This window comes from Scleropages formosus, chromosome 2 (assembly GCF_900964775.1).
Source record: "Scleropages formosus chromosome 2, fSclFor1.1, whole genome shotgun sequence".
NCBI classification, from domain to species: Eukaryota; Metazoa; Chordata; class Actinopteri; order Osteoglossiformes; family Osteoglossidae; genus Scleropages; species Scleropages formosus.
This window is the reverse complement of record NC_041807.1, coordinates 31,355,236-31,380,996: the sequence shown is the minus strand read 5'-3', so window position 1 is coordinate 31,380,996 and position 25,761 is coordinate 31,355,236. Positions and strand designations below refer to the sequence as shown.

Below are 25,761 nucleotides of genomic sequence, written 5' to 3'. Positions count from 1 at the left end.
TACAGTTTGGAAGATGCACCTAAAAATACATCTTTACTGGAATGAATAAAAATGAATGGCTGAGTTTCAGATGGATATCTGTGTGAATGTCTCTAGACAGTACAGCGTACTTTTTTTTTTTTTTTTTTTTTTTTTGCTTGTCTCTGAATGTATGAGTTTGCATGCTTCCTGGAATTGCCATATCTGTACATTTGAATGTGAAATTTGCATGTGTTTGTGTACGCGTGGCAGCTGTGATCTGATGAGTGCAGCACTGTTGGAGGAAGAGCCTCTGGACATACAGCCGGCTGTAGCCCCCTCACAACAAGCCACTCAGGCTGAAACTGGATTAGCCTCCAAATCTAAATGGTATTTGTCACAGAGGAAGAGGGAGGGAGGGAGGCAGGGATATAGGAGGAGAGATGGAAAATTACTCTTTCCTTGCAGCAAACAGTCTCCCTCCCCCATTGGCCTTTCCTCCTTTCTCTTCTCTCCATCTCTTTCCACATCTTGTCGCTGGGTGATTCTGCATGGCCGACGCTTCCTGGCAGCGCTCCATGTTGGTGTGGTCATGTGGGAGTTGTCAGGTGCAATGTAGGAACTGTGTACATCTCTGTCAGTTTGGAGCAGGATGAGGGTTCTCCTGGAGGTGCCCCGTGCTGTGAGTACACTCCCTTGTCAGGCAGGACCAAGAGGAGCTCAGCAGATATTTGTGTGCATGTTTGCTGTGGTTCTTGATGCTTGATAATGAAGTCATGCATGCACACAAATTCCTTGTGTGTCTCAGCACACTTGGCCAATAAAAACTCATTCTGATTCTGATGATTGTATAGTTGGTTCACACAGCTGAACATGATTATGTCAGTATGCCTGAATGTGTTTTTTGTTTTTGTGTCAGTATATGCTTATGTGTATCACTGTGATTGCATGTAAATGGATGTTAAACCCTGAGTGTGGCTGTGTGACTCTTCCAACATGATCACAATCAGCTGAGACAGAATTATGCTGTATTTTTGAAAAATGTGAGCTGCCTAAACAAAAATATTGAACATAATATCCTGAGTGTTGTATGGTTTTTCTTGGTGTGTGTATTTTGTCTGCGTGCGTGCGTGTGTGCATTCGTGCGTGCGTGTGCACAGGGTGCAGCCCTACAGACAGACTTAGCCTGACCTTGTGGTTTACAAGACCAGCTATTGTTTGCATGTACTATTTTGTTTGGTTTCCATTTGGTCATCTCTCTAATTGCAGGGTTCACATTACTTCATGTGGGAAATTTTCTGTGTTTCATTTAAACTTTTTTCATGCAAATTTTTTTTAAAATTGGTCTCTACATTTATATATACATGTTTTATGGGGGCTGCACTACAGAGAAACGCAGTCCCTCCGAAGCGCGCGCACACACACCAACAGGGAGTCTTGTGTCCTGGTGTTTCAGGAAAAGCAGAATGTGGATTCCTCTACGTTGACCTTTTATTGGAAGCTTGCCAATGGTTTGCTTGACTGGGGGACCAAAGGCTCCTGTAAATACTACTGGGAGCTTACCGTATACCACATGCTGTAAAATGTAGTCTCTGGCAGTATGTATGTAGTGATGCTCTGACTACTGAGGACCTATATAGTAGTAGCATATACAGCATTGCATTCATTGTTTTTTATTATTTTTTTTTTTAATTTTTTTTCCCCTTACAGGACATCAACAAGCGCCTCTCCTTGCCAGCAGACATCCGTTTGCCGGAGGGCTACCTTGAAAAGTTTGCGATGAACAGCCCACCTTTTGACAAGCCAATGAGCCGACGGCTGCGGCGTGCCTCACTGGTGAGTGACACATGCTCTGTTCAGCCATGCCCACTCTGCTTCCGGGAGGAAAGCACTGCAAACACACGTAATGTAAATGATTTGTGACTTCTGGTGGAAAAAGTTATCCCATTTGTTCCTTTGTCCAATTTTGGAAGGAACACATGGCAGCCATTTAAGACTGGATAATTTTTTAATTATAGAAATGACTTGTTCAGAAACTGAGAATGGAAAAAATCCTAAATTTAGAACACAAGAACTTTTTTGTATTCTGTTACAAGACTAATTTTGTCAGTCAGTATAGGCTGTTCCCTACACATTAGTCAGGTATCTTTTCATCAGAAAAGTAGAAAATGTATTGGCATCACAAGGCATGAAAAAATTAAGGAATAAGTATATTATGCTAAAAAGGGGTGCGGTGGTGCAGTGGGTTGGGCCACAGTCCTACTCTCCAGTGGGTCTGGGGTTCGAGTCCCGCTTGGGGTGCCTTGCGACGGACTGGCGTCCCGTCCTGGGTGTGTCCCCTCCCCCTCTTTGGCCTTACGCCCTGTGTTACCGGGTAGGCTCCGGTTCCCCGCAACCCCGTATGGGACAGGCGGTTCTGAAAGTGTGTGTGTGTGTGTGTGTGTGTATTATGCTATCAACTTGGCAAAAAGTAGGGTTCCAACAATTAAGAAGAAATTTGGCGAAAATGTTGGTAGAATTTCATATGGTGCATTATACACACATTTCCAGTGTTCCACAGAAAACCCTCAGTTTAGTATTGAAACTGTAAATACTATTCCTGAGAAGGAAGAAATCACCGTAGGGGGGAAGATGTCTTTACTGAGTCAGAGTGCTGCTGTTTCTAGTGTTAGATATTAAAGGAGTGCTAAGTGTTTTTAAAAGGATGGTGAAGATCTCAATTCTGGCATTGTTTCCCAAGAAAATAACAGAAGCTGATGAGGGTTTTAAAATTAACCATATAAAGAAAATATTTAATGAAAATTTAGATGTTTTTTCAAGACTTTAGTTCCCAATTTACATTAATCTGACAGTACAGTAATTTCTGCTATAACATGATAGATGTTATGCCTTAGGTTTAGTAGAGTAATAAATATTAGATTCAGTGTGCTTAAATTGGCTTTGGGGTGAAGCACATTAGTTAATTACAGTTATCACCACTTACAAAAAACTTGTAGCATGCCCAAATTAAGTACAAAACCATCAGGAACAATGTAGCTCTAATGAATGAAAAAGCAAATGAAAATATTGAAGGAATGTGTAGTTTGTGATGCTACCTGAAGAATATCTACATAAAACTTGCAGGATGAGAAATGGGGAGGCATGAATCTGCAGTTGAGTACAAATTCTCAGAATAGGATTGTTATTCCCAAATCACAATCTCTCAAGTTTGCGTAATGTAAACTGTGTTCCTGTACTTATTCATTTGAGCATGTCCAAATCATGTAATTAAAACGTATTACTGCACAGTTTGATTAGTTTACAGTATCTGTATGGATTAATGGAGAGACTATAATGACTAGCTATGCACTACATCATGTATCCATCATCTCTAGAAGAACTATTGGGTTACACAGAGGGCTGACTAGGCAGAAGGAGCATAGTCACCCTTTAATTACTGAAGCAGTTTTACTTGCAGCCATTCTAGTGTGTTTCTGTTTTGTGGCGTATTGTTGAAGGGATCTGCACTGGCTTTGCAAGAGGGTTGTGTGTGTGCAAAGGGTCAGCTGACCTCAGTTCTGCCCAGTTTTTCTCCTTTCTGTGGGTATCTGGCTGTGTCTCCTCCTCCCCTGCCCACCCCCAAGGCTATCCATCTGTCCTGGGCACTGGTTTGGTGCCAGGCCTTCCTGGTATACCCATGTCCCTCTCCATCTGAGGTCAGAACTCAGGCTGAGGAAAGGGAACACCTGATGCATTCAGGAAAAAAAAATAGCTGTATGGGATGACTGGGCGGGCCATTTGCCTCTGCCTATTCTTTAGTGCCACAAGACATGTTTCTGAGGTCAGAGTAATAGCTTGAAGAAAACCGATTTACTTACAGTTGTCATTGTTCCAGAGGACTTCTGCCCTTTGGTGGTGTTTGTGTTCAGTCATAAAACTAGCACAGTTGCTATCTGCTGTTTAATTAAAAAATATATATATATATATATATATATATATGTGTGTGTGTGTGTGTGTGTGTATACTTCAAAGTCTGTGAGGGGTCAGATGAGGGATGCAAGTGGTGGTGGGAGGTACAATTTATGAACTGTAAAATACAAAAGGGACCCCTCTTTGCGTATCACCTCTGCAAGACAGTAGTATCTTGCCAGCTTGCTGGTGTTTGGGGCTGCCTTCCCCCTCTTTGAAGTGATTTAATGATGGTGTCTGGCAGGTGAGAAAGGATGAAAAACAGAAACTGAGCCTTTGAAGGAATGTTTCAGAAATTGGCCTTTTTTGTGAAGAGAGAAGTCCTAGAGGTTTCGACTGGGGAGGGGTATGAGTCAGGCACCATGGTGATGTAATGCATCTATAATTCAGAGTCTTTGTGAGCAAGCTGTGTGGAAGAGGTTGCCACTCGGCTGGAATTTCATACCAACAAACATTCTGGCCTGCTGACAGTGAGTGGAGGATGACGGGGGTGAAGTGATAGAGCTGAGGAGGAGTAGTTGGCAAAGTAGACAGGGAGGAATTGCATGTTGTGGAAGTTGAGCAGGTTAGAGGGAGCGGCAGGTGTGGAGAATGTGGTCAAAGCTTCACATCCCAGACCCTAGGTCTTATAATTTAGTGTACCTGTCATTTAAGGTACTACCAACTACCTAGTGATTGTTCTCCCAGCCTTAATATACATGCTCAGAAATGCCAAATGCCAAACCCCCTGAAACAAAATATCTGCTAAACAAATTGTGACATCCAGAGCATGCTGTGTGTGTGAAGTGTTTTAGTATAACACTGATGAGGTGAAAAAAAAATCCCATTAGTGGATTAGCTCCCTACCTGATGTGTGGGAGTGTCATGCTGATCTGAGTTATGTCACTGAGGCATAAACCATATACTCTAAAATTAGAATGAACAAATGGAACCACTACAAGAGTAAAAATGTATTTTGTAATTGGCATCTTGGAGTTGCATCAATTATTCACCACAGTGTTTCCAAATCATCAGGTTTATTTTCTACTTGGTGAACAAGTGATGTCTATTTTGTCCTTCCCAAAAATTGCAGCATTATGTAATAGTGCTGTCTGGATGCTAAGCTGTATTTCAGGGAAAAAAAATTACCCATCTGCTGATTATAATGAGCAATTAACAATCAAGTTTGTTTCCACTAAGCATACAAGGCTTAGAAAGAATTTAACTTTTTGAAACAGTATCTGGGAACTTGTAATTAATTGTGAACAGCCAGCTTTTCCTTTTATTAGTAATTGCTTAAAATGTACTTTTGCCCAAAATGACATGGCTTACAATTTTAAACTGAATCCATGTACTCAGAAAATTTTTTTGTTACTGATACATACTGGTTAAAATGCACAAGATAATGTTTCATGTGGCAGGTCCCATCAATAGTAACTGTTACATTAACTCTGCATTTTTGTGCAGTCTGCACCCTTGGACTGCTCTCTGGTCCTGTGCTCTGTGCTGCTACCATTGAGTGTAAACAGCATCTCTTTTTTTGTTTAATCATTTTGCCCACAGTACTGCCCATACCCTCACATGCAGAACTTTTCTAGAAGTCTTCACTTAATGTCTCTGCATAAGTGTTTTTTTCCCCTCCTCCCTATTTAGGTTTGACCTACTTAATGCTGTTCAGACCAGTGATGCATTCACAATTGAATAAACCTTCTCACAAGGAGCGAATTTTAGTTGTAATACTGCATACTCCCATATAAAAAATGGTTGTCATTTGTCTTCAATTTATTTTTATAGAGCGCTGTTCTCATGCATTATTTTGTGTTAGTGAATGAATGACTCAGGAACTGGTGTGTGATTTGTGGCAGAAGAGCTGCAGATAGTTTCTCCTTTGTGTGATTGACAGGGATTACTGGAGGTCTCCTAGATGGTTCTACTTTACTGCTCTGTGGTGACACAGTGGGTTTGTTTGCTTCCAGTTCTTTCTGCAGAGCTGCAGTGACAGCTTTGCTCATAAACACTGGCAGAAAGGCTCAGGGAAGGTACGTGTTAGAATGGGGGGAGTACTGTGAAGAGTTTTGCCCCCAGTCATTTCTAACTCACATAGCTGTTGGGTGACAGGCTACTCTGACACATGCATAGGACCTCCCTGCTTATTACTCACTGGAGCAGTCTCAAGCACAAAGGTTAGCTGTTTTTAACTGTTACTGATTTTTCTCTGTACCCAATTTTCTGTATATTTTCTTGCGTGTAATTAGAGTATCGAGGTGTGGGATCCCTTTAAGCATGCGTAATAGTTCATTAGTTGGTCAATGGGGCAGTATGTGACTTCTCTTATTGCTGACTCATCTTAGCTATGGCACTGACCACCCCACCCCTCCAAGAAAGAAAGAAAGAATGACAAACAGACCTTGATGATATATGTACACCTCTGTTTATCGCCGAGAGATCTTTTCAGTACATATCCAACAAAATGCCAAAAATTACAAACTAGTTAATTTTACACAAAATATCCTAAAATTTTAATTTGATCAACTTTGACTTTCTTCTTTACTCCAGTGGCCTAATGCTGTGAATTGTTATAGAACAGGGCTTAGCTGAGTTGGGTTTACTGCTATAGCGCTGTTCACATAAAGGCAGGTTTCAACGGACTATAGTTTTGTGGAATACAGTATTTGTGCCCTGCTCAGCTGAAGTTCCTTCATCATCCAGTTCCTAGGGCATTGATGCATTCTGACTGTAAAACATTAGGAAAATAAAAACTGCAAACACCATGTCTGACTTCAAATTTTTCTTTTAAGATAAACTTAAAAACAACAATAAATGAATAGGATAATGAATGCTTTTAGTCCATATTAAAATATCTACTGAAAGCAAAAAAGTAAAGACAAATTCCATACAGTCGCAGAGGATTCAGAAATTAGATGAAATCCTAGGTTATTAGCTGCACCTCTGTGCAGGTAGCTGTTTGGTTCTTCGCAATATCCAAGATGCAGACAGACACAAGATGCAATCAAAAATGATCTTAGACTGGTTCCAGACTTGTAGTTGCTTAAGTGGAAGCTTCATTTTTGTAATTCAAGATGCAGTGAGATACAGGGGAAAAAAAACACAACATGAAAGCCATACTGCTTTCTATAATATGACCCCTTGGTTCTGAGTGTGTCAGTGATGAGTAGGTGGTAGGCTCCATGAGACCCTAAGCTGCTACCAGCTGAGCTGTTCTGCTGTCTGAAGGGCTATGTGCTCCTCAGTATTCAGTGTAGAGCAGCTCCTACTAAATATTCTCACCTCCCCCCCTCCTCCCCACATGTTCTCATATATGTTTTGTCCAAAGTGTTGAAGGATTGTTGTCTATTATTCTGATTATGTTGTAACTTGATTCAAGGTCAGTGGTCTTTCTTCCATCATGCTATGTGAATTTTCAGATTTATTTTTTGGCTGGTGGGTAATAAGGGAATAAATTAATTTGTTGGAGAACATTGTGTTTCTTTATCATTACTTCGTTACTTTGAATTAATTCACTTTTTTTGCAGAATACTCTGAAACTAGAATTGAAGTGGGAAGTGTTAACAAACCATCCTGGTTGTTATTTTTTCCTTTAGTCTGAAATTGGCTTTGGCAAGCTGGAAACGTATGTAAAGCTGGATAAACTGGGGGAGGTAAGTTGGCATCTTCCATCAAGTAAAATGTACAGAATCAAATTCAGACCACATCTAGTTTGGACCTGTTGGTCGCATAGTAGGTAGAGTTGTTTCTTTGCAATCTGAACATATCTGGTTGTAGTCTCCACTCCTGCTGTAGTGTCCAAGATCAAGGTACTTACCTGTACATGTACAATTATGAATACCCTACTGTCTGAATAGATAAAACAATTTTAAGTTGCTTCTCTTAACACTGGTAGATTCCTTGGACAAAGGCATCCCTTAAATAGAGGTTAATTTAAAAAATTGTCCTTTGAGTCATTCAGAACTGTAAACACTACAAATGTCAAATAGTGAAAACAGAGCAGCTGTACTTTTTTTTTTATTATTATTATTTTTCTTTTCCTTAGCTGATGCTTTTATATAAAGTGGCTCAGAATTTTACCCAGGATATAACACTATTTTACAGAGGTTAGATTCAGGTTAAGTACTTGATCAAGGTATTCACTGGTGAGATTGGGACACTGACTGCTGCCTATTAATTTAAGAGCTTAGATGCCACTGGTTCATAGATCACACTGGTGCTACCAATATTTCCATTTTAGAAAAAAATATTCACTGGCCCAACATTGTCAGGACCACGGACAGCAGCTACTCATAGGTTAGAGCTAGTTTCACAGACATTGCACAGACAATAACACTTCCAGGAAGATTTCAGTGACAGCCTATCGCTTACGCACATGAAGAGTACTTATTCAGAGAGTACCTAGTAGGATACTCAGTTAATACCACGGACAGTGCTCATGTAAGTCCACACTGCAGAATAAATGTAGTAGGCAGACAACAAGAGGCATAATTTTGTCACTTAATCCAAGCTCACAGGACTGTGTCTAGTGTCTGAATCATTGAAATGAACACTAATTTTTCACCTTATTCTCTTCTACTCCTTAGAATATGCAATATTAAAAATACACACCTTTGCATATCCTAGATGTTTTCCAAAGTACAGATTTAATCACTGTCTTGGAGGTCTGTTAGTCTTCCTGTCTACCAGTACTTTTGTTCATGTCTGTATCTAAACAATCTAAAGTTCAAACCTTAATAGCTACTCAACAGGGTTTTACGTTTTTTTTTTTTTTTTTTTTTAAAAAAAACTTGTGCTGTCCATTTTTCCCTAATTCTTTCTACACCTCCCCTTTTCACTTGGAATCTAATTTTGGGATCTTTTCCAATGTCTGTTCCAGGGCACTTATGCCACCGTATACAAGGGTCGCAGTAAGCTGACTGACAATCTGGTGGCCTTAAAGGAGATCCGGTTGGAGCATGAGGAGGGTGCTCCCTGCACTGCCATCCGAGAAGGTAACCCCCTCCCTCCCACAGTGCATTGAGCCATTGCCAGTTAGCAGCAATCAGTCATCTATATTTTAATTAAATTCTTCACGGCTCGGGGGCGCGGTGGCGCAGTGGGTTGGACTGGGTCCTACTCTGTGGTGGGTCTGGCGTTTGAGTCCCGCTTGGGGTGCCTTGCGACAGACTGGCGTCCCGTCCTGGGTGTGTCCCCTCCCCCTCCGTCCTTACGCCCTGTGTTGCCGGGTTAGGCTCCGGTTCTCCGCAACCCCGAATGGGACAAGTGGTTCAGAAAATGTTTGTGTGTGTGTGTCTTCACGGCTCGCTGCATGAGGATGCTGAAGGATTTGTGTTTGTTGTTTGCTTCTGTTCTATTGTGCAAGGAATCTGAACCCAGCAAACATATTTGAGTGGTTTGCTGTTTATAGTTTCTGCTTTGGTGTTCGTGAGTGTAACTGTGTTTCTCCCCCTTTCAGTGTCACTCTTGAAGGACCTGAAACATGCCAATATTGTGACGCTGCACGACATCATTCACACCGACAAGTGCCTGACATTGGTGTTTGAGTATCTGGTAAGCCCGTCAAGTGCAGCTTGTGTATTTGTGCTTGCCTAAATGGGAACACCTGGAACACAGTCTCCTCTCTTGTAGGAGAAGGACCTAAAGCAGTACATGGATGACTGTGGGAACATCATGAGCATGCACAATGTCAAGGTGGGTGTGAAAACTGATTATGGTTTTATTTGTGCATTTAAATGTGTGATCAGACTTCAGGTATATGAGAAATGTGAAAATCCATATTATAAAATATTTGGATTGAACTTTTTTTGGATTTATCTATAGTAGAAAACCAGTGCAATACACAATGCTATTTATAATTATATCTATTTATCACATCATATCTCTTACTCACATTCCCTTGAATTTGTATAAAACATACCTGTGCATACATATGTCTAGTGACTATTTTTGTATATTGTGTACTTTAGAGTTTTTATATATTTTTTTTAATCCTTTATTCACATATTCTATCTTCTCATCCGTGTCTTGTCACTGTCATTCTGTCTGTGCTGTGGAAGTTTCTGTCACCAAGACAAATTCCTTGTATGTGTGAACATACTTGGCAACAAAGCTCGTTCTGATTAAGATAGTTAAGATGCTTGCAGTGTTGGGACACAGTAGGTCAAGTGTTCTTCACAAATCCTTTTGTAACCTTAACAGAATCTGGCAGTGAAATGTGGAACTTGCTATGTAAGAAATTTTTTTTTAGAAAATCCATACAATAATATAGATTTTCTTATTGAATGTGTCTTATATTTTTCCTTGTTTTTCCACAATTTTTGGTCTTTCTTTATTCATAGATCTTCTTATTCCAACTTTTGCGAGGTCTGGCTTACTGCCATCGAAGGAAAGTACTACACAGAGACCTTAAGCCCCAGAATCTCCTCATCAATGACAAGGGAGAGCTCAAGCTGGCTGACTTTGGTGAGATGAGGGCCCACACAGTCACTAGAGAACTGCATTCAAGTAATGCTCAACATGCAACCAAAGGCAATACAATGAAGAGATTACTGCAGAATCCTTTCTGAGTTTAAGATGTTCCTCTTTTTATTGTGGTAACACTGATATAAGGATAAGGCTTCACACCATCAAGTTGACCACTTAACGTTGACAACTGCCATGGTTTTTATGGCACGGGAGGGTTCTGAAGTGGTTTACCTTTGTCTTCCTCTTTCCTTATCTTTGGACTGTGGGAGGAAACCCACAAAATGTGGGCAGAACATGCAAACTCCACACAAGCTTAACTGGATTTGACTGCGCAGCCCAGGAGCTGCGAGGCAAAAGCAGTGCTTGCTGCACCATCATGCTGCTTATGTTGATATAATAAGCACTTAGATCAGCTTGTGAGAGATTCTTCTGAGTTTTCTACTTTTTTCCTCCCAAAAAGGTCTGGCCCGTGCTAAGTCTGTTCCCACCAAGACATACTCTAATGAAGTAGTGACACTGTGGTATCGACCGCCTGATGTACTACTGGGATCCACAGAGTACTCAACCCCTATCGACATGTGGTGAGGAAATTATTTCACTTTTGACACCTGTTGAAATTTTGAACAAAAACAAGTTTCATGTTGTGTCAAAGTCTGTTGCACTGATGTGCATGCCAGAGTAGCAATTTTTTTTTTTTTTTTTTTTTTTTTTTTGTATCACAGATTGTGGCATTTAGTGAATTTTTGAGTGTTCAGTGCTTCAAGGACTTGCAGAAATTGTAAAAAGAAAAAAATTGTGTTCTGTTGGTTGTATTTGGAAAGCACCCTGTTCTTGTCTTTACAACTGTCCACAGAAAGCTGTATGATCATAACATGTCGTCTTCCTATGGCCCTGACAGCCACCTAGTTTCCTTGAAACTTCAGTTCTTGATATTTCTCTCACAATTTTTGTTGGGTTTGCAGGTTATTCACATATCAAGTACCTATTCTAACGTCCCTGTAAAATAGGCTCCTCCTCCCATTTCATCCCTTAACTCCTATGCATTAATATCAAGCAGGGTATCTGGGTCAAGAGGTAGAAATGAGTGACCCTTGAGAAAGAGGGGCACGGATCTGGCACAAATTTATCTCAAAATGGCTCCATGTCTTTTACCCTTATCTCATCTCCCTGCGGGTTGTTTTCCTCCTCCTGCTTTCTCATCATTCTCTGTGCTTTTATTTACTTCTCCTTCTGGGGGCATAATGTACTTTTCAGCTGGATAAGTGCACAGGGTTTTTCTTTCAGCTTCTGTCCTCAGCTGCCATGGTTTTTCACATTAGCTTTTGTGCGTGTCATTGAAAGGGGTAAACTGACCTCAGATTTAACTTTTCTTACATATAAATACACTCATGTCTCTTATAGACCCGCAGGGTGGTCCTGTTTAGTTTTTAAATGTCCAGTGCTGTTTCTGGCATATCATTTCTTTTTATCCTGATTACCTCAGTCAGTTTTAACTTTTTACTCTGTGGTCTATAGGCTCCATCAGGTGATGTAACATGCTTGCTAACTGTAGGTGTTACTGTGAGCAGGCAAGGGGGAATTTGTCATAGCTTTCACCCACTCAGTTGAACACTGGCCTAGGGAACACCAGCTGGATTCCTTGCTGTTGACAGCTTGTGGGGCACTGAGGGAACTTGCAAGTTAAAAGTTCTACTGGAGAGCCTCTCTTTTATTTGACCATATGAGATGGGACATTGTGACATCCATGCAAAGATTTAGAAAGGTTACATAAATAATAATAATAATAGTAGTAGTAGTAAAATATTGTTTTATTTATATGAACCAGAAATGCCCTGAAACCATGTGTATCAAGGGGACACTTTTTCCTTCACCACTGTCCTTGTCTCCTGTAGATTCTCGTATTGCTACTCTGCCGACGACACCCAGTTCTTCCTCTCTTTCCGCCTGGAGGCACAGGGTTTTCCTCTCATACTGCTACTTGCCTATCAGACATCTTTGCCTGGGTGTTTGATCACCACCTGCAATTCAACCTCTCTAAAACACATATTGTTTACATTTATTTATTTAGCAGACACTTTTCTCCAAAGCAACTACCGGTAAACTCTATGTAGTGTTATCAGCCCACATTCACCAAGGTGACTTACACTTTACATTTTACTTTACAGTTTACTTGCCGGGTAATCCATTGTCCTATTGATAATTCTATCAAACCGGACAACTCACTCATTTCACATACTTCATCAGCTAAAAGCCTGAGAGCAGTGATTGACTCAAGTCTGTCCTCTCAGCTTATTGAAGCCATAACCTGGTCCTGCTAATACAGCCTGCATAACATCCACAGGATCTGCCCAGATCCCACAACAAGCTGTATGCAACTTCTGGTCTGGGACAAGGTGATATCCCACTCAGACTTCAACTCTCTTCTGACTGGTCTTCCAGGCCCCTGCTGTCAAACCTCTCCAGCTGATACAGAATGACGTTGAATGAGTTATGCCAGTGTATTTTCTCATGTGTGTCCACTCCTTGTCTGTCTCCATTGACTTCTTGTAGCTTCCCACAATAAGCCGAGTTGTGCTTATAGGCTACAAGACCATCCGATACTGATCCAGTACCTTCAAGACCTGATCACTGTTCTCCAGCCAGACTGCCATGTTCCTCCACATCTGGTTGCTTAGTAGTGACATGCACAAGAGTCTCAAATTAAAAGCACAAAGGTTTTTGAGTCTGGCTGCAGTGTTGTGGAATGACTGCACCCTCTCTTGAACACTACAGAATGTCTCTCAACATTTAAGTGTTTCAAAACAGACCACTTTTGAACTCTGTCCTGCCCTGATCTACTATGTGCTAAACATGCACTGTTTTCTTTTTTAAAAGAAAAAAAAAAGTTGTGCACTCATGAAATGTGTAGTTTGTGCAGTGGTTTGAGACTGACTGTACTCAATCATTTATCTGCACCTAGATTGCTCTGTCTGAAATAATGCATTGTGGTGTTGTTGTTTGTTGAGCTGTATGTCTCTTTGGACAGAAGTGCTTGCTAAATGATAAAAATTGTCAACCACACTGTGTTTAGTTTCTTTTTCTTGTCATGTGGACTATAAACTATTGGAGACGGTCTCTCCACCTTTCCTATCCTGGACTGTGGAATTTATACTACTATTATCTCTTTTCCCTTTCTTCCTCTGTAGGGGTGTGGGTTGTATATTCTATGAAATGGTGACAGGAAGACCCCTCTTTCCAGGATCTACGGTAGAGGATGAACTCCATTTGATATTCCGTGTCTTAGGTGAGGCTCTACACCATACTTTAAAATGAGCAGGGTTGTGCTGTGTGTCTCTTGGCTGACTGGCCTTCATTTCTCCATCTTAGGCACTCCCACAGAGGAGACGTGGCCAGGGATCACCAGCAGTGAAGAATTCAAAACGTACAGCTTCCCACGATACCATGCAGAGTCACTCGTCAACCATGCACCCAGGTCTACCTGCCTTTCCATGCGTTTTATCTGTTTGCCTCTGTCTGCTTGTGATCTTTTTTTCACTGTTTATATTTACTATTTTTATTGTACCCTGAAAATAGTGCAGATATAAATGTATATAATATAAAAATAGTGTGAATCTGTTTTTGAAGTTAATTGCTGTTTGCTGCAATAATTACTGAACATTCTGTATCGTCATTCTACTTGATACAGGTGAGGCTAGTAGTCTTAATCTAGAATGTACCACCATACACCAGTGCAGTCAACCCTGCCTCCTTGATTCCCAAATCCCACTGAAACAGCATATTCAGTATCATTATGAAGAATTCATTTAGTTAACGTGTATAAAATGTGTTTACTTAATGTTAAGATGCATTATAGCTGGGTAAATCTTATTGGAACAGTTCATAGTAAGTACCATGAACAAGGGTACTTTTGAACTTGGGTCTATCAAGTCTGTCAGCAGCTCTAACCCCTAGATTACCTGCTGCCACTTCATAGTGCCCTTAATGGTGTAATGTCTTCACACTTTTCAGACTGCATGAGAAACACAATGATCTTGTGAGCTTTTCTTGCTTAAATTAGCATGGACCAGATTTTAAAATGTACCATTGCACACCCAGTGCTTGTGGAGGAGACACTGCACTGGGCAAGCAGTTATTGATGATGAATGAAACGAACTACAACATAGATACATATATATATTTTGCAGTTTGAAAAGTGTGTAGAAAAGCCTCAGCTAAATGAAATGTAAGCATGTGTGTGTGTGTGTGTGTGTGTGTGTGTGTGTGTGTGTGTGTGTGTATATATATATATATATATATATATATACACACACAATTTTTTTTTTTTTTTTTTTTTTTTTCCCCTCCCCCCCAGTGCAAACATAAAATATGTTGACATTGTCATGGATAAAATTACCTTTATTCAGAAGTCTGCTGCCCCAACCCCATAAGAAATAGTAATCTCACAACAGGAATTTGTATGCGGGTAATTTCACTGAACATATTCAACCAATTATATCAGTAATGTGTGTATATATGAATACATTCTGTAGCCAATGAAAAGGATACAATTTTAACTTATGGCAGGCATGGTCATATGTTTCAGCATAAAATGTGATGCTGGGTCAGTTTATATAAAGCCTTGGGATTTGTATCAACCAACATGCTACCTTGTTTTACAGAATAGACAGTGATGGACATGACTTACTGTCACAGCTGCTTCAGGTTGGTGAAATCATTGTTCTCTTGTACCATCTTGCAGCAAGACATTGGGTGCATAAGTCTGGAAGTGCACATGGTGAAGAAAGATTCATTCATTACTCCTGTTTTTTTTTTCCCCCCCTCTCTTTCTCCAGTTTGAGGCAAAAAAGCGGATGTTGGCTGAGGAGGCCCTCCGGCACCCTTACTTCCGCAGCCTGGGGGAGCAGGTGCAGACTCTGCCTGACAGTGAGTTTCTTGCCCTGCCTGTGTCATTCACACTGCAAAGCTGCACATCATACCCCAATTTTACTGTAGGACATTCTTATTGTCATACAGCCATAAAATGTCATCCTTCTGTGTTTGACTTTTATCCTCAGATTCTGCAAGGAGTATTTCAGATTCTGAAAAAATGGTCATGGATTTTTTTTTCCCCCCTCCTCCCTTCTAGATGTTGGTGTTTTCGTTGAAACAACAATATGCAGTTGTGCTTTTTTTAGTTTTAAACAATTGTTGATGGTGGGCAGAGTTGTTGGGTCATTAGGTGGGTGTTTGCTGAGGGCTGCAGCTGAAAGATTCCAATCAATTCTCAGTTGCGTTTGTAAACTCCCACGAGTCACGGCCACAGCACAGACAAACTGCTGTATACACCTACAGCTGCACTCTTAAAGCTTTCAGCAGCAGATTGGCTCTACACAGTGGTTTTACAAAACAAAACCCCATAAGTTCCCAGTACACTGTTGTCTATTTTACTGAAGGTGCTGTCTTTTAAATTTTTTGTTGGTTATTTTATGGTATATGGATCAGAAAGCCTGTCTGAGAGCTGAAGTTGAGAGGTTCTTGAAAATTTGAGCTGTACTGAGAACAGGTATGTAAACATGACCAAAACTATTACTCTTCCTAGCTGTATCCATATTTTCTGTGAAGGACATCCAGCTCCAGAGAGACTTAGGAAAGAGGTCTGCACCATACCCAGAAACAGGTGAGCATGAGTCTGGAAGAGCAAAGAGGGGGAAGCAGAGCAGGTAGCGGTCAAACCTCAAACAAGCAGGCGGCCTTATTGAGGATGGATAGCCAACAATAGTAGATCCTGGGGAACAGTCTTACCTCTAGTTCTTTGACCTTATTTCTCTTTTGCTCCATCTTTGAAGTATAGTTTCTTAAAATGTAATCACTTTCTCTTACCTCCATTTTTCTCTTGCAGTGTGTTTCCCTCTGCTCTGTTTAATTGCTTTGTCAGGCATTGTCCACAACCCTGCAGTGCCACACCTTTATTATTACTTTGGGCAATCTGTTTAGGTGTCTTTAGTAAATGGACTGCAAGGGGTTTGTTTTTTTTTTTTTTAAAAAAAGAAAAAAAAGACCCCCCCCCAGCTCTCACATTATTTAGTTAGTAATGTGATTAGCAATGCTAACCTTAAGAACCAAATCCAGTGGCTGAAATCATTGCCCTCTCCCATTTGTATAGTGGGAGTTTGTGCACAATTACAGTGTGCTGTGGACATTTGTTTCTGGATGAAATTCTCCTCTCTGGTGCTCAAGGTTCTCTCTCTCTCTCTTTTTTTCCTCCCCCCTCCTCCCCCCCCCTCCCTCTTCATTGCTTTCAATTCTGTTCTCTATCTTTCCTATTTCCTGTCTGTCTGTATTGTGCCCCAACTCTTTTTGCCTCATCCCTCCCATCCCCCAGAATCAGATAAAACGGGCTCTGTGCCCTCAGAGTTTTTCCAGAATGATGGTGCCAAAGCAAGGACTCAGTCTTACGCCCTCACATCCCCTTCCACTGGCTGAGGGACCTCTCCCATTGCGGTAAATGTGCACACATTCTGCTATGCATTTCAGGTATCATACGAATATGCAAAACCGCAACATGTCACACACAGTAACTGACATTGTTCTTTCTCAGATTTTCTGAATAATCCAAGTGCTACCAATATAGGTGGAGCAAAAGTTCAAACATAGGATTATGAGTTGATAAACTTAGTGAGAAAGGTGTTCTGATTTCATTGATTTGTTCAGTTTTTGTCACTGGCCCAGTGCAGTTATGTTTCAATTCCTGCAGAGGGAGCTTTAGCCTTGGTTGTTTCATGTTGTCCTCCTTTTTGTCTGTGTAAGTTGGCCTGAGTGATGTAGTGAAATTCTTATACAGCAACCTGGGTAAATGCTGTTTTTCTGGGAAACTTTTAAGTCAGAGTTGACATTATCTGAGTAGAAAAGAAGGCACCACAAGGAAAAATAGTGATATTTAAGGGCTAAATGATATAATAAATACACATAGTACTTTTGTTAACATCCAATAAATTAATCGCATAGTATGGCTATTGTAGATAATATTTTACTGCAGGAAATTTTTCTGTTTGCAAATATCGGTGCATAACTCATTTGTCAGTTTCAGACAATGGGTCTGTTTTGAGCAAAAAAGTTCACCAGATTTACATCTGGTTTAACAAAATATTAATCAAATATCTTTGCAGACCCAGAACATGTGTTGTAATGATTAGTAATTAACATGGTTACTCTCAAAGAGCTGAGCGAATTACTGAAAGTTAACCTGTCTTGCTGTTAAGGAAAACATCACTCCCACATTTAAAATGGAATTTATCAAAATAACAAAATTATGAATTTCGGAATGTGATTCTTTAATAAATAATGGCCATTGAATGTCACAGTGGGCTTTAACTGTTTTAGAATAGTGTGTGTGGTAAACTCTTAAATACCTTACTGGATATGAAGTAAATGTTTTGCTTGTTCATTTTGTTTGAGTGGTACTGGAATGGAGTAAGAGATTACAGCAGTCCCTCCATTTACAAAGTAATCCATTCCTGGAAACAGTGCAGATATTGAAAGCTTACTTCCCATTATTTTAAATTAGGCAAATAATAATGTATTCCCAGAGTACTGGTAAAGTCTTAATGATTTTTCTCAAATATCACTTAAACACTGGTTTAAAACCTAGTCCAGAAGACAGAAGTGTAGGAACAGTGCTCTGTCAATGTGTGAGAAGAGCACTCTATAAAATTAGATTGAATTGAACATATACCTTGTTGCAGTGGTATGGTTAACACACACGCACGCACAAGACTGTAGAACACACAGAACACCAGTGACAGTGATTTCCCCCCACTGCCAATAACTCCCAAGAACACTGCCTCTTCAGTTATGTACGCAGCTCCTTCCACCACTGTTACATTAACTATCAATCTGTCATTTCAGTATGATGTAAAACATGTCACCGTAATCAAATTCTTGAGGTATTTAATGGGGATACTTCTAGGCAGTATGTTTTGGAAACAAATTGTTTGTACTTATAAATGTAAATATAAGGTATTTATTAAATTAGCAGTAACTTTTCTCCAAAGAGATGTACGTCTCAGGAAACATTGCAAAAGTATGTTACGTCAATGGAATGAGAGATTTGGGTGCAGATACGTGAGTCTTCTGTACTCTGAATTTGTCGTCTCACTATATAAACCAATGTACATTACCTGAGTGGTTACATATAGTTGTATTTAGTAGGCAGTAACAAACATTAAATAATATTATGACAAATACAGAAATTTAAAATAACGAAGGCAAATTACTGTAATGAACTGTTACTGTTCTCATGGAGTGAAGAACAGTTGTGCATTGTGGTGGGTGAAAGAGGAAGAAGGCTTGGCATGTCACACATCCACTTTACTCACATGATCAAAGACTTTTAGATGATTCAGATTTTGTTATACTGATTTTTCATTCTGGAAACTGAAAATTCGGTATCAAAAGCGCACACACGCGCACACACGCGCACACACACACACATTTTCAGAACTGCTTGTCTCATACGGGGTCTCTGGGAACCGGAGCCTACCCGGTAACACACGGTGTAAGGCCAGAGGGAGAGGGGACACACCCAGGATGGGACGCCAGTCCATCGCAAGGCACCCCAAGCGGGACTTGAACCCCCGACCCACTGGAGAGCAGGACTGTGGTCCAACCCACTGCGCCACCACGCCCCCGGCAGTTATACTGAAATTTTAGAAAAAGAATTTGTAAATTGGGGGATGCCTCTACTGAGTTTAATAACAATGGTGTGAAGTACTCACAATGGTAGGCAAAGTTTGTGTGCTTTGGTGTGAGCCTTACTGGTTTGTTTGACTTGTTTGACCATAGCAACCCTGCATTTGATAATGCATTGATAGCTGGAACTATAGAGAATTTTTTTATTTTACCAATGACTGAGGTTTTTACAGTAAACAATTTATGAATTACTAGATGTCTGTAACATGGGGCCTTTCTCTTACTCATTTGAGTTAACAAAATGAGTTATGAATTGTTTTTGCAAGTTGAGCCAGTGTGTCTCTCTGACACATGACACAACCTCTAGTACAGCGTTTAGTCACTTTGTTTAAACAAAAAAATGATTTCCATCTCACAGGAGGGGGGCTCAGTAGTGGGTTCAGTGACATCATCTGCAGAGGCCTTGCAGGTTAACTATTGTGTGACTTTATGTAAAAAGCAAGCAATCCTGTGTGGGTATGTAACAGTATCAGTGTGTATTTACTTGTGTTTGAAGGCTAATTGGCTGCTGGAACCTTGTCTGCAACTCCACCTGATTCTTTCAATTTTATTCATAACAGCACAGGGGAAGAGTCGAAGGCAGAGCATGTTGTTTTAGCTACTGCAGCAACACCATTGGAATGGACTGCTGTTCAAGACACATAGAAGGAAAAAACAACTAATAAACCCAGTCGAAGGAAGTGGAAAGAGACTAAAGAAAAAACACCTGTCCTTGATGCTGCTGCCATGCTGGACACTTGAGGAGTACTTTATACATTTGTTTTTGTTTTTAGTTAGGACTCTTAATTCTGATTTTTGGAGGGAAAATGACACTTCATAATTAACGCTCCAATGAAAGAAGGATAACTCATTGGGACATTTCTATATTGCTTTATGTACATAGTTCTTTTTTCTTAATGTATAGACTCATAATCACCCACTCAAATCCTGCCCTTTCTAGTCACTTCCTAGATTGATTCATGCCCATCTGCGCTGCTGCACATAATAGATTTTGGGGGGCTGTGGCAGGAAAGGGCAGCACAGCTCATGTGAAGAATGTGTGTACAGCAGTCTTCACGTGAAAAATCAAGGAGTCAAGGAGGGAGGGTGATAAATTCAGTTCAGAGCAATATTACTAGTTTTTTTTTTTTCTTTAAAAAGGTTTACTGGCAGCCCAAATGCCTGTTTTCTGTTCAGGCTGCCACCTGATCAGCTAAAAACTTTCAGTCTTTACTATTGCAATATACAGTTATTTGATCACTTGAACTGTAATGCATCTTATAATGCAGTAGAATGGTATAGTAGTAATATTGTTGGTATTTGCTGCTAATTAGGATTGCATCAATCACTAACAGTGAAATGTGGCACAGCCTAACTGCATAGTTTTGTGCACAAATAGGCCAGAAAATTGCTACATGAGAAGTAATGGGGCCATGCACTACAAATGTATAGTGATAAACTTCTTCATACAATAAGCCTGTTTCCTACAATATTGAAATGTACAACAAAGGGGAAGAAATGGTTTTTAATGTTCACAGCCATTCAAGTTTAGAACCTTTTACATTTTTACTTTTTTTTTGTTCCATTAAAATCAGACTTTCTGCCCTACAGAAGTGTACTGTATATTCATGTGATTACAACATATACTCTGTCACATTCCACCCAATCAGAACCCTACACAATTTCTATAAGAGGTTTAAAAATTTTTAAATATTTTTCCCTTTGTTTTGACCATTTTTGCTTGTGGTACTATATTATTTATATTGTTTTTATTATATCTGTCATCTGGGTATTTTTTGAGTTCTGGTTATAATAGTCTTTTCCAAGGCACAGTGGTTGTTGGCTGCATAGGTAATACCACAAACTACATCCATTTAGCCCTGTTTGCTTCTTTTATAAGCCTTGAATTATGCTGGGAATTCTGTGCCAATCAGAAATATTGTTTTATCAGTGTATAATGTGTTTTAATTTGAACCACAGCGTTATTTTGTTGTAATTTTACTGTTACAATGTTTGGTAGTTATAGCCCAAAACTTGCTTTTTGATTTTCTATCATGAGTACGTATTAGTTCCTTAGTGGAGATCCTTTGTGAAAGCTTGACCGATTCACTGTATTTTTTTAATGGAAAATCAGGTAATTTTTCCCTCCCCCCCCCCCCCCCCCCCCCCCCCCCCCCCCCCCCCCCCCCCCCATATAATTTTATTAAATAAATGAACAAATAAATAGGAAACATTTCATGAATATAAATGGTGGCTTTTGCTCTTAGTCCCAAAAATTTAACCCATGGCACCTTCAAATATACATTTAAATCTTTTTTTGCACATACACTCTTTGTATTTTAGCAGTAATTCCATTGTTCTGAACAGTTTGTGAGTCTATAGATGGGGGAGATTCTGAAATCTGTGCTGCCATGGCCCTTACAGAACACCTCAGGTATGTTTCAAGTGACATTAAGGGGATCGGAATTTGAGCATTCCCTCGGCTCCTGCAAGACACACTATTTTTCATTACACATGTCCAGTGAGTTAAACAAGGTCGATAGAAGCAACTGCCATGTACCCCTTTAATTTACACCTGTACCAACTCTGCCTTCAAGTTGGAGCACTGTGGAACAGCTCATGCAACTGAGCAACAAGGAACAGTAAGTCTGCATTGTAATGGATAGCTGAAATAGCCCAAACAGTTCTCCCTCCCAGCTGGGGTATTATGTGAAGCTCTCCTAGCGCTGGCCACCTCCTGGTGTTGGTGAGTGATGACAGAACGGGGACAGGAAACAGGATCTTAGTTTTGTCATCTGTTCCACTATTAGAGAGATGCCTTAACTCAGCAGTTTTCAGCCTTGGTCCTTGCAACCTGCTGTATATGCTGGCTTTTGTTTTAACTTAATTATGGGCTCTGTTGGAACAAAAACCTGCATGTACAGTCTCTTGCTGTAATTGATAGCCATTTGGGAATATTTATTAATTTGGGGAAATTAACAACCCCAGGGTTTGCACTTATACTTCTTTGGCCTCCTATCATCACCTCTTGTTACTTAAACCAGCTCTTTTTATTATCGTATCAGCAATGTTTTCCGTGAAGTCAGTACCCTGTTGCATTGCTGCCTTATTCCCATTTGCCTGTATTCACAGATGTCATCTATGGGCAGAATATTGTTGTGGTAATTAATTTTGTGACCTGAAGGCATGGGACCAATTTGAGTCCATACATCACCTTTCAACTGATGTGATAAGATGTGCAACCTAATCTGATTGAAATAAAAGGACTATAAACATACATTCTCCTCAGAAAATTGATCTGAATGATCTTGATTGAAATATGTCTGATATGACAAAAACAAAGTTCTTGAGAGAACCACTGAGACCATTTAAAGCAAGTTAAATAGTTTATCTTGTGTTGACTCAATACAGCTTCACAGGGTAGAATAATTTTTAAAATGAATAAAATTGTGAAAATTCTGACAGTGCTGTTGTAGGCATGATCAACATATGCATTGCAAGAAATTAGTATACAATGTAATAACTTGTAGGGATATTGTGGAATGTTGTAACTGCAGTAATTTTTTTCCTTCAAAAGTTTAGTCAGTTGCCTCATACAAATTGAATGTGTGGACAGTATTAGTGGTTAAAATTGACTGAAGTTTTAGTAATGCTTGGCAGTGGACAAATTCCAGAAAACCTTAGGGTTAAAAATCACACATTAACAATAAATGTAGGTCGCCTTAGTATTAATTTCCTTATATTCTTTCCTAAATCTCACATGGGCACACACACACACATTGACTGAAACCGCTTGTCGCGGTGAACCGGAGCCTAACCCGGTAACACAGGGCGCAGGGTGGGACACACCCAGGATGGGACGCCAGGCCGTCATGAGACTCGAACCCCAGATCCACTAGAGAGCAGGCACAGGCCAAACCTGCTGCGCCCCCCTACTTTCCTGAATGAAATGTAGAATAGACTGAACAGTGGTTAAAATGTATAAAACCCTGTTCTTTATCTGTATTTTCTAATCCTATTGTCTTGAAGCATTCAAGGTAAGGGAACTTAATAAATGCAAAGAAAGCTGTACATTTTTTTCCAGTCAGGCACACTCATGTTAGCTTTATAGAAAAATAATTTTTCTTCCTACCTGCAAGCAGGCATGGTCCCGAAGCACTGAAGCTGGATTATTGTACTGCCCCTAAATCAATATCTGATAAATCATATTCAGTCTGTGCTGAATGCATCTGAAAGAGCCATTTAGACTTCAGGATATTTAAACGGGTAAATTGCTTCTTTCCTTGCCTGAACATTTGCCGATTGAACATGGTTGGCTTTTTATTCTGGTGTAAAGACTTGGGGACTCTATAGTAAAATTACTGAACCTCACTGTTATAAGAAATCATACCATGTAAATTATAATGTACACTATTTGAGCACTTTTTTAGGAGCACTATACTAATACTGGGTATTAGTACTGCCTTTGCTCTTGAAACAGCCTCAATTCTTTGTGGCATGTATTCCACAAGGCGTTGGAAACATTCCTTGGATGTTCAAGTTCAAGTTTATTGTCACAGATACAAGTACCATGTACAAGTGTCATGAAATTCTTCCTGAATGCTTCTCCACAGACTATGGACAAAGACAGAGACAATAGAAAAACTGCACAAACAAAACAATGACAATGACAGTGAGTAGTGCAACAGCAATAAATAATGGTAACAATAATAACAATAATACCCGGTGACAGCCAGAGAGCTCAGAACGAGAGAATGAGAATGAGAATGCTTAAGTGAAAGTGTAATTTACCAATGTGCTTGGGTGGAGCAGTCCAACTCTAGTTACTAAAGGTGGCACATTGGTTAGTGTTGTATGCTCTTACAGCAGTGGGGTAAAAGCTGTTCCTGTACCTAGCAGTGCGGGTTCGAATAAACCTGAGCAGCTTTGCAGATGGCAGAGAAGAGAAAAGTGCCCGTGTGGGGTGACTATGATCTCTCGTGATGCACATCGTCTTTCTGAGACAGCGTGTGGTGTAGGTGTCCTGGACTGCTGATAGCTGTGTGCCGATGATTTCCTGAGCCGTTTTGACCACCCTCTGTAGGGCTTTCTTGTCCTGTATGGAGCAGCTGCCACCCCAGGATGTAATACACCCTGTGAGGACGGACTCCACAGCATACCTGTAGAAAGTGGTGAGGACTGTAGTGGACATCCGGGCTTTCTTCAGACGCCTGAGGAAGTGTAGATGTTGATGGGCCTTTTTGATGGTTGATGCTGTGTGCTCAGTCCATGTGAGTTTGGCAGTGAGGGTGACTCCTAGGAATCTGAAGATGCTGACCCTCTCTACAACGTCAAGTCCTATGTATATGGGTGCATGAACCGTATCCTGCCTCCTGAGGTCAATCACCAACTCCTTAGTTTTACTGACAGAGAGACAGGTTGTTGTCCTGGCACCACTCTCCCAGGAGCTTCACCTCCTCTCTGTAGGCCGTCTCATCGTTGTTGGTGATCAGACCCACAACGGCGGTATCGTCAGCAAACTTTAGGATGGTGTCTGAGCTGTGACTGGCCACACAGTCATGCGTGAACAAGGAGTACAGCACTGGGCTCAGGACGCTTCCCTGCGGAATTCCAGTGTTGAGGATCAGTGGGGAGGAGGTATTACTGCCAATCCGCACACGCTGGGGTCTGTTGGTGAGGAAATCCAGGATCCAGTGGCACAATGTGGCACTCAGTCCCAGCCGTAGTAGTTTGTGGATCAGCTTGATTGGATGACAGTGTTAAATGCCGAGCTATAGTTCACAAATAATAGCCTTGCATAGCAGTTTTTAATTCTGGTCCATGTTGACATGATTGCATCATGCAATTCCTGAAAATTTGTCAACTGTGTGAGATAATGGGACAGCCGGTAGCATAGTAGTTAGAACTGCTGCCATTGGACCCCAAATGATACAGGTTTGATTCTTACCTGGCTGTAGTACCATTGAGCAAGGTACTTATCCTAAAATTGCTCCAGTAAGAATTACGCAGCTTTACAAATGGGTAAATAATTGTAGATATCTTAACACTGTTAGTCACTTTTGTCAAAAGTATCAGCTAAATAAATCAATGTAAATGTCATGCTGTAAATCTTCCATTCTATTACTTCCCAAAGGTGTTCTATTGGATTCAGATCCGGTGACTGGGGAGCTCACTGAAGAACACTAAACTTATTGCCATGTTCATTAAACCAGTTTCAGATGACTTTTGCTTTGTGACATGGTGCATCATCATGCTGAAGGTATCCATTAGAAGATGCGTAAATTGTAGCCATGAAGGGATGCACATGGTCAGCAACAATCCTCAGACAGACTGTGGCATGCAAGCAACGATTGATCGGTATTAATGGGCCCAAAGAGTGCTAAGAAATCATTCTCCACACCTTATACCACCACCAGCAGCCTGGACTGTTGACACAAGGCAGGTTGGGTCCATAGGTTGGGCAGGCTACATTTTTCCAGTCTTCAACTGTCCAGTTTTGGTGTCCCTGTGCTCACTGCAGCCTCAACTATCTGTTCTTTCCTGAGAGAAGTGGAACCCAATGTGGTCTCATGCTATTGTAGCCCATCCACCTCAAAGTTCAACATATTGTGCATTCTGAAATGCTTTTCTGCTCACCACAGTTGTAAATAGTGGTTATCTGAGTTAGCGTAGCCTTTCTGTCAGCTCAAACCAGTA

General features: G+C 40.5%; 1 protein-coding gene across 10 annotated transcripts in view; it reads left to right on the top strand.

The window, feature by feature from the left end:
* The window catches only part of LOC108925630 (cyclin-dependent kinase 17-like), a 44,417-nt gene extending 23,193 nt beyond the window's left edge, over positions 1 to 21,224 (top strand). For 8 of the 10 annotated variants that reach the window (XM_018737736.2, XM_018737732.2, XM_018737731.2 and 5 more), the window contains 14 exons: positions 1,669 to 1,794; positions 7,488 to 7,544; positions 8,771 to 8,885; positions 9,350 to 9,444; positions 9,523 to 9,585; positions 10,233 to 10,356; positions 10,820 to 10,940; positions 13,545 to 13,642; positions 13,726 to 13,831; positions 15,018 to 15,060; positions 15,192 to 15,282; positions 15,938 to 16,015; positions 16,721 to 16,839; positions 19,647 to 21,224. In XM_018737736.2, the coding sequence (XP_018593252.1) occupies positions 1,669 to 1,794; positions 7,488 to 7,544; positions 8,771 to 8,885; positions 9,350 to 9,444; positions 9,523 to 9,585; positions 10,233 to 10,356; positions 10,820 to 10,940; positions 13,545 to 13,642; positions 13,726 to 13,831; positions 15,018 to 15,060; positions 15,192 to 15,282; positions 15,938 to 16,015; positions 16,721 to 16,821 (1,218 nt within the window). In that variant the 3' untranslated portion in view covers positions 16,822 to 16,839; positions 19,647 to 21,224. Of the gene's footprint in view, positions 1 to 1,668; positions 1,795 to 7,487; positions 7,545 to 8,770; positions 8,886 to 9,349; positions 9,445 to 9,522; positions 9,586 to 10,232; positions 10,357 to 10,819; positions 10,941 to 13,544; positions 13,643 to 13,725; positions 13,832 to 15,017; positions 15,061 to 15,191; positions 15,283 to 15,937; positions 16,016 to 16,720; positions 16,873 to 19,646 lie in introns of all 10 variants that reach the window. The other 2 variants (XR_001965418.2, XM_018737737.2) reach the window with 2 other exon arrangements.
* The last annotated feature ends 4,537 nt before the right edge of the window (positions 21,225 to 25,761 follow it).